This window comes from Epargyreus clarus, unplaced genomic scaffold (assembly GCF_041222505.1).
Source record: "Epargyreus clarus isolate Ecla_fem2 unplaced genomic scaffold, WU_Ecla_fem_2.2 ptg000027l, whole genome shotgun sequence".
Taxonomy (NCBI): Eukaryota; Metazoa; Arthropoda; class Insecta; order Lepidoptera; family Hesperiidae; genus Epargyreus; species Epargyreus clarus.
In genome coordinates, this window is record NW_027332234.1 from 4,285,793 (window position 1) to 4,295,190 (window position 9,398).

At 36.7% G+C, this 9,398-nt stretch overlaps 1 protein-coding gene across 1 annotated transcript; it reads right to left on the reverse strand.

Annotated features, from left to right (window-relative positions):
- Positions 1–1,295: 1,295 nt before the first annotated feature.
- Positions 1,296–8,652, reverse strand: hgo (homogentisate 1,2-dioxygenase). The gene is made up of 10 exons (XM_073088647.1): positions 8,433–8,652; positions 6,524–6,696; positions 6,049–6,145; positions 5,150–5,333; positions 4,415–4,535; positions 3,856–3,986; positions 3,163–3,317; positions 2,571–2,697; positions 2,023–2,204; positions 1,296–1,652 (listed from the first exon to the last, which is right to left on the reverse strand). Exons 1-10 carry the CDS (start codon positions 8,493–8,495, stop codon positions 1,518–1,520), a joined length of 1,368 nt encoding a protein of 455 aa, XP_072944748.1. The 5' UTR covers positions 8,496–8,652; the 3' UTR covers positions 1,296–1,517.
- Positions 8,653–9,398: the final 746 nt, after the last annotated feature.

Consider the following 9,398-nt stretch of genomic DNA (forward strand, 5'->3'; position numbering starts at 1 on the left):
ACTATTGTCAAACAACGGCTTAACCGGCCTCGCCTTATATAACTTCGCCAGAAAGTCCGCCAATAAGATAAGAAAAAGCAAGCCCAGTGAAATATGTAAATTCGCTGTTAAAAAAAGTAACGGCGAATACGAGGAAACGCGGATCGACTGCGAGTTAATGTCGAGCTTCATCTTGGAATCCAACAAATTGGATAAAACGGTAGCCACGAACGTTACTGCTAATGTCGTTCAGAAGATTTTAAGCGACAATGAAACTCTTAAAATAAAGGACAAAACTAATAATATAAAGGATGCGTTTGAAGTAAAGGGATCGCCGCTGCAAGTGACGCCCGGTATGCAGTGCTTCCTAATTCGGAAAAACCGACATTCATTTATTAAAAAGCCAGTGGAATGCGTTTTCTTGCAAAACTACTCAAGAAGTTACTACAATAGTAGCTATCGTGTTATGTCTGTTTCGGTTGTACATTTAATTGTCGCTGTCTTCACTGTGTTCACGTGGATGATTTAATGATAGTTTTACCTGCATCTGTACTTATAAATTGAAGTAAATGTTGTAAAGAAATAATAATAATTTAGAAACAAGTTACGTGTAAGGAACAGCCCTACCCGTTAAGGCTGCATTGTGTTGTGCCAGTCCAACACGGTACTTACAACGTTGACGAGGCGCGTCGCTCGTGCGGGTGCCAGTCCGCCATGGGAACAGTTCACCTCCATCGCGGAAAGTGACCTATCTAATATTTTTCTTATAATAGCTAAATTCATTATCAATCATCAACCCATTACTGTCCCGCTGCTGGGCACGGGTCTCCTCTCAGAATGAGAAGGGTTAGGTCATAGTCCACCGCGCTGGCCAAGTGCGAATTGGTAGACTTGACATACCTTTGAAAACTTTTTTTTTTAAGAATTCTCAGGTATGCAGGTTTCCTCACGCACCTCTGATTTTTCGAATTTATGTGCGTATTAGAAATTAATTATCACTTGCTAAAACGGTGAAGGAAAACATCGTGAGGAAACCTACATACCTGAGAGATTTATTAAAAAAAAAATCAAGGGTATGTGAAGTCTACCAATACGCACTTGTCCAGCGCGGTGGACTATGGCCTAATCCTTCTCATTATGAGAGGAGACCCGTGCCAAGCAGTGGGACAGTAATAGGTTGATGATGAACCGCAGTGTTAAGCGCTCTTGTGTTCCGCTTTGAAGGGTGTGGTAAAGGAGACATGTCTATCCCATGTGTTCCAACTTAGTCCTCAGAGTAGGTACGGGTACATTGTATACTATAAGAAAAAACGCAGTTTAAGTAAACAAATGTTTTAATGTAAGAAATAAAACAAATGATTCAATGTAAGAAATACTTAATTAAACAATTGTATAATAAACATGTCATGGTGTATTTATTTCAAATACAGCCTATGTCACCTATGTCAGCAGCCAGAACTATTTTATCATAAGTATTACACAATTTGAGCAAATACAGTGCAATGATTGAAATAAAATAAAACCTTTTTATTTTGTGGTTAAACGTTGAGTTTGTCACAAAACAATTTAGGCAGTTTCTGCCAGCATTCGTAATACTTTGCGTCCAGTTTCTGGCAAGTCTTCGCGCCCCATTTGGTGATAGCCATGCTCAGGGATGTCTCGAACATGAAAGCCTGTTAACAAAATAGAAATACAAATCTTTATATGTGGTGTTCCAGCAATATCGATCGTAGTAGAGCCCTTTGTGGTTCGACTACGGCGGCACCACCACCACACCTATTTCTGCTTAATAACAGCAGTGTTAAGCCCTGCTGTGCTGTGGTTTGAAGGGTGGGTTGGTTGGTAAGGGAAACATACTTTTCAGAGTCGTTCCAGCTTAGTCCTCAGGGTTAGCGGCGCATTTGTGGAATATATAATCCTATCTAGGGTTGATTACAGATGTCCATGGGCGGCAGTAGCCACTTACCATCAGGTGGACTGTATGCTCGTCTGCGACTCCAATATTTAAAAATATATGTATTGTTAAGAATTTATAGTACAGACCTGTGTGCCTACAGCGATTTTCTGCGGCGATAGCTCTGCATTTGAAGCTCCTGTGAAGCATTTCACGTCGGGGCCGTGCGGAGTCATCATGGAGTGTAGGGAGGCCCCGCCCGGCAGGAACGCGCCTTCTTTCGCTTCGTACGAACCCAAGATCAACCCCATGAACTCGCTCATGCAGTTTCCTAAAGAAATCGGTGTTATTTAATATTGATGACCATAATTTTGTTCGTGTTGTAAGTAGGTGTTTATGGAAATAAATTTGCAAATTTGTAAATTGAATTCACTCCAATGAACCTACAATTATAAGGTAAAAAGTAAAACAATTGTTATAAGTGTCAATGTTTTCCTCAACAGAAACAGAAATTATTTTGACATAACGTTCATTGGAATGTTCCTAGTTATTAAACTACCGACAAGTATAGAAAAAGTAAATAGTAGGTCCTTTTAAATACCCGTATCGTTAGGCAGTTTATTTTAACCGACTCCCCAAAAAGAGAGGTTATTTATTCGTCGCGTATGATTTTTTATGAAATAAAACGTAAACTTACTGTGGTAGTAAGGTGGTCTGAAGGTGTTCTCTTGGACCGACCACCTGGGCGGGAAGATGACGAAGTCAGCAATAGCCGTGCCAGGCCTCGAGGACTGGCATGTCAGTACAGTGAAGATGGATGGATCCTACGATGAGTACGTTAAGCAAATTTTACTATTATTTACAACCAGACATTACTACATGTTGTTATCCTAAGCAGTAGGTATATACCTACTTTATTTTATTTATGTATATATTATTGAACCAAGTATCATGTGGTACACAAGGCGAGTTTAATGCTGAAAGCATTATTACAAAAGCACCTTTTGTGGTTTAACTCCGGCGGCATCACCGCCACACCTATTTCTGCCTAATAACAGTGTTAAGCGGTGCTGCGTTCTGGTTTGAAGGCTGTGGTAAGGGAGACATATTTTTCCGAGGCGTTACAGCGTAGTCCTCAGGGGCAGCGACGCATTTGTGGCCGATCTCAGGTAGGAATCTAATCCTATCTGGGGTTGATTACAGATGTCCATGGGCGGCAGTAGTCACTTACCTTTAGGTGGGCTGTATGCTCGTCTGCTACACCTATTTTATATATAAAAAAAACTTACACAATGGTCGAAAAGTACAGCGTTGATGACCATAAACTTGCTAAGGTCGTACTTGTATGGCACATAATTGCCGTGCCACGCCACCACGTCGAACGGAGAGTGGTTCTGTTCCGCCTCAAACAACACACCGTGGTATTTACTGAACATCTTGAATCCTGTGAAGATTAAGGCCCATTTAGACGTCGAGAGTTCTCGCCTCGAAGATACGTTTATTGAAGGAAAATAAAATATTTTGTTCGTAATTTTATAAAACCTTCAGAATTAATGAAACGCTTATTTCAAGATTTAACTGAAGATTTTTAGTGTGACAAGCGTGTATCGTGTAGTGGTGATAGCCTAGTGGTTAAGAAACTCGGCCTTTCGATCGAGGGGTCCGAGTTTCAAATCCCAGGCACGCACCACTGATTTTTCAAAGTTATGTGTAGGTATATTAGAAATTAATTATCAATTGCTTAAATGGTGAAGGAAAACATAAGAAAACCTGCACACCTAAAAGATTAAAAAAAAAAAAATCTCAAAGATATTCAAAGTCTACTAATACGCACTTGGCCAGCGCGGTGGACTATGGCCTAATCCTTCTCATTCTGAGAGGAGACCCGTGCCCAGTGAGACAGTAATGGGTTGATGATGAGTGTGAGTTTCTTCTACTTCGAAAATATCCGATCGGAACACATTGAAAACGGAAAAACGAACCAGTTATTTCTTCATCGTAATATTTGGCTACTGGAGTGAGGAAGTCCCGAGGGTTCGCCAATCCGTTAGCCCCGATGGGGCCTAAATCTGGTAACTTGAAGTGGCCATCGAATACTTCCAGAATGTATCCCCTGTAATTTAAAACATACAAAATATTTATTTAAAGTCGTAAGTGGGAATGGCTAGGGGAGAGCATGGTTTTGTTCTTCCTCGAGCTCGAAATTTCAGTCCTATTTTATGGAATTCTAAACGAAACTAAGTAATATTCAATAGCTGTACGTCAGAGGCAGCTTAGATCTAGAAAGGCTTTCAAGGTGCGTCCACAAAATATAAGTAAATATAATTTCCTGGTAATATACGAGTACGAGTACTTTTAGCAGACATTCATTCAACATACCCATGGACGACAGTCATTACCTAATAATTTATTAAAAAGATGTCTAAAAGATTGAGATCCTCGCAAGCCTGGGGCGGAAAATTCTCACCCCTCTCACATTAGTCCGTAGGTGAAAAGTGATGCTTAATATGTATTTACTCTACTAGTGCTGGTAATGTTTACCTGGTTGGACCATCGACAGCTACGGCAAATCTCATCCCGAGTTGAATAACTGCAATTTCATTTGGTGCCACCTCCATCAGGCCAAACTCTGTTTTTATCTTCAAAACGCCTTGTTGAGGCACTGAATAAAACCCCAAATTTAATGTAGGTTAATAAAGTCCATACAAAGATACATATTTTGTTCAACCAAAAAAATACTAATTAATATTTCTTATCAGAAATATGCTATAGTTTTTTAGGTACGCAAAATGTAATCGAATAGGTACCTATTCATATTAATTAATATAGCATATAAACTTATATAATAGAGTTCAAATCAAATCAAATCAAATCATTTATTTGCAAGAACATAGTATTTTACAAGGATCTTAAATTTATAACAATTATCTTATGTTCTACCACATTGTTCGTGCAAAATTTATGTATCTTGTTCATTATTCATTGTTATTCTTATCATATACATTTAATATATTATTTACAATAGCAATGTAATTACGTAATCAAATTATACCCAATTAGGTATAATTTGGTAAAAGTTGATATACCTAATATTTTCATTTGTAATTTTATATTTTAACTATAAGAAATTAAACTGAATATGACCAAATATTTATTATTTGAATTCTTTAAATGTTGACTTTAATTTGAACATTCTTCAAAAATAGTTGTAATAGAGGAAACTCTTGTTTAATTATTATAAGCATATACTAACAATACTTAAGAAGTGACTTTTACCAATAAGGAAGTCTCCATCACTGCTGTAGATGGCACTTTTATCCATGGAACTGTTGCAGAGATAGACATGGACTGCAATTCCATTGCGCGCGCGTGGGTCCCCGGCGCCGCACACTGTGTGGAGACCAGCCACGAAGTCTACTTTCTGATCAAACTCGGGTATGTCGAAAGGTGCCCAGCGCGACTGCATAGTTGGGATAGAATATATATATATTTAATAATATAAAAGTAGCAAATCAGCTTGCATTCCACCTGATGGTAAGTGGCTACTGCCGCACAAAAGATGACCTCTGAGGACTACTTAAATTGGAAAGCCTCGGTTCACGGTCACACCCTTCAAACCAGAATTATTTTCTACTTTTTAGTTGATTTTATCATAAAAACGTGTTTTTTAGTTTTTTTAAGTATATTTATATTATATTTAGTTCGATTTATTTTAAAAAAAATTGCCGATAAGAATTTTTTTCACCGTGGATTACAATCCACGACCGATGAATCGCAGGGTTGACGTTAGGGAAAACCCGCGCCTTAGCCCGGTCAGCTAATTACACACAAACCCACAAACATACATACATACAGGTGAAGCTAATAAAAGCGTGTTAATATGGAGTTTGGTATATAATTTCTCCTTATTAAGCGCGTTGATTTTATAGAGCATTGATTCATTTCATATACCCAGAATTTGTTAAATTTCGTTGTTGTATATCATTCAAATTAACCCCGATTCCCTGAAGTGTGACTCAGGCTGGTATTATTTATATTATATTAATGTATGTAACTAAAAAAATCACTAACACCTACTGAATTGTCGTAAAAACAAATATGTTTTTATTTAAACGTCCCCAAATTTTTGGATTGTTGGTTTCCAGTGAAACCTTCGGGATAAAAAGCGTACTTACTTGGTTTGGGTCTGGTTCCTCTTCATCCCAGTTATGAGTAAGATACTTCGCGGCAGTAGACCGTTTGAAGGGCTTATGGATAACTGATGGGCGAATCCTGTTATGAAATGCTTGTATTAGGGTTCTCGCAAAAATATGTCAAATGTAGAGACATTTGACATATTTTTGCAGGCATTCGATTACTTAGACTAGGCATATTAAATTAATAAAAAAATCCAATCTAAATAAATAATTGAGTTCTGGGCCATTTTTCTTGTCTGTTATATATTTGTTGTTTTTGACATAGGTAATTATAATAGTATCTATAGATGTTGAATTAAGATCCAATTACTTAGAACGCAATCTAGTAAGTACGTACAAATGGACTGGTGGACTGTATGCAGATTTTTAACATACTTTTATACATTACGTTATTAATTTATTATTCTACTTGGCGAGGGCACTGCCGTGCTCCTAGATACTGTAAATAATATACCTGTACAGCCAAGAGCGTTTGTTTTCATGCCGTGGTGCCGTGAAGGCACTACCGGAGAGCTGTTCTGCGTACAGTCCGTACGGGCAACGTTGGGGACTGTTCTGTCCTTGTGGCAGAGCACCAGGCCTCCGAGAGTCTTCGGAAGAGAACTCTGATCCAAAGCCGGAAAGATACTGGGAAACGAAATATTTTTCTTTTATAGAGTTACTAGCTGACCCGGCAAACGTTGTGTTGCCATATAAATAAAAAAAATGTTAAGGGTGAACAACCCTTATCACTTACGGGTTTGAAAAATAGATAGAATATTTGAAACTGCGATGGTAGCGAAGTCTGTCGAATCCAATGTGAAACATTCCAAAATGAAAAACTACTTACGAATTAAAAATTAATTAAAAAAAAACCTTTTCCCACGGACTACATTGCCAATCTAAACCACTTCAAGTCTCCTTGAACACACACAACTAATTTCATCAAAATCAGTCCAGTCATTTAGGAGGAGTTTAGTGACATACACACGCACATAAGAAATATATATATATAAAGATGTTCTGAGTATAGGGAATTGATCTTGACTAGATATCGTATTTTTATTAAAAAAAAACTTTAAAATAATAACTTTTTTATAATATAGGAGTAGCAGACGAGCATGCAGTCTACCTGATGGTAAGTGGCTACTGCTGCCCATGGACAACTGTAATCAACTCCAGGTAGGCTTAGATATTCCTACCTGAGGTCAGCCACAGATGCGCCGCTACTCTTGAGGACTAAGCTGGAACGCCTCGGAAAACTATGTCTCCATTACCACATCCTTCAAACCATAACACAGCAGCGCTGAGCAATGCTGTTATGAGGCAGAAATAGGTGTGGCGGTGGTGCAAATAAGTAAAACGAAAACAAAATTTTGTGATAAGCATGTGTTGTAGGTAATTTGATGTTATGCTTATTATCATACATATCTTTATTGGTCGTAAATATAAGACTTCCTCTTATAAAACAAATACAAAACTTTGTTTACCAAGTATTAAGTAGATAAAATTATTTACAGCAAACCAGTATAACCGTTCGCAAAACATACGGTTGATAATATTATGTCATACCATCAAATACTCAGGTATATTATTTTAAAAGTTGTAACTACTGCACGATAACCTCTTAATAAATATCATATAGATAGCATACGTGCTGTAATAATTTATAAATAAGCCAAAATAAAACAAGTTCATTGCTTTTACTCTTTTTTGAATAAAAAAAACTTTTTTCTTTTTTAATTTTGGAAATTGCTGTGATTAGGTTTTGGAAATGTGCGATTTTCGATCGATGAGCGAAGTTTAGTTTTATTAAATACATTTAAATTAGATAAAGTAGCTATGTATCTCATCATCATCATCATCAATGTATAATTGTTTCACAGCTGACCAGAGGTCTCGTTTCAGAATGAAAAGGAATAGGCCACAGTCCTTTTTTTTAACATTTTTTTCAAAATCCATCACCTATAAAGTATCTAAGTGATAATATATTTATAATATGTAGGTACATAATTAAAAAATGAACGGTGCCTGTGATTTCAACATCGGTCCCCGCGATTGAGATGTCGAATTTCTGACAATTAGGCTATCGCTGTTTCACGTATATTTAATGGTAAACCCACACACACCTGCATTTGTTTGTGGGTAAAAACCCGTTAAATATGATATAACAATTATGTTTCTCACGTCACCAAATGGATTTTCCTCAATTGAATTTGTACATAGAAAATATAACGCGTATTTTGGGCACCTACTTTGTAATAGTTCACCGAAACAAAATTAATAAAAAACTTAAATAACATAAGTTTAAATTTCATACTTATCATTTGTGCAAACTTGATTTAAGCAAAAATAAGAAAATAAAAACATTAAAAGTTACATACCTTAAGTTGTGACATATTTGTAGAAAGATTTCCAGTCGACTGAGATACTGATACGCGACTCATATACCCGAGTTGTTTACCGGGGAACAATCTAGTCGGTATGCAAATACAGCCGGTTTCGATTCATTATAGACAACAGGTATTTCGCGAGATCTTAGGTGTAAATGGAACTCTGATGGTCCCTTCAAAGTCGTAGTAATGCGACGCGTTCATAATCGTGATAATATTATCTAATCGTCATCATAAAACCATTACTTAATATCTCAGTGGTGTGCAAAATATCACGAGCCTATTCTGAATGAGAAGGGTTGAGAAATTTAACCATAGTCCAGTAAAGGGTTAATGTGCTTCACGCACCTTCGAGAATCGTCTAGAAAATTCTCAGAGCTGTACCTATGTCTCTCGACATCGTGTGCAAAGCAAATCATCTTTCTCAACTTACACTTGCACTGGGCTACTACTAGTAAATTAATTTAAATAGTAGTTTATTCTAAATGTTCTCGGAACGTTTATTTTTATTCTTTTAATTCATGAATTCTCCCATAATTGTAGTTTGTCAAATAGATAAATAAATAAGATATTGCTGTCCATCTTCTGAATATAGATAAATATACTTACCTAAACTTTATCGCCTCAGTATAGGCCCCGAACTACACCTAATTTTATATTAGGTGTTTTCAAATATGCTAATTAAAAACTAAACAATAACGAGGAAGGTCCATAAATACAAATTAAAATATAATAAATAATGGCAATATGGGTAATTATTATAATACAATTGCCTTCGTTATACATAATGAATTCCCATAAAATACCAGTTCATGACTTGCACTTTTCAATCTTGTACAACTGGTTCCGTTCTCTTTAGAGCTGTTTACTACATTTCGATCGAATACGTCATATTGTGCAATATTTTGAACTACGTAGTTTTTTCTAGATAAGCTCAATGTATCTTAAAACTCCTGA

Excerpts from the sequence above, each read along its gene's own strand:
- hgo (XM_073088647.1), bottom strand. The coding sequence starts at position 8,495 with ATGAGTCGCGTATCAGTATCTCAGTCGACTGGAAATCTTTCTACAAAT. Across the intron at positions 5,334-6,048 it reads AGGAACCAGACCCAAACCAA|TCGCGCTGGGCACCTTTCGA; the intron begins GTAAGTACGCTT and ends CCAACTATGCAG. Across the intron at positions 4,536-5,149 it reads TGATGGAGACTTCCTTATTG|TGCCTCAACAAGGCGTTTTG; the intron begins GTAAAAGTCACT and ends GGTTTTATTCAG.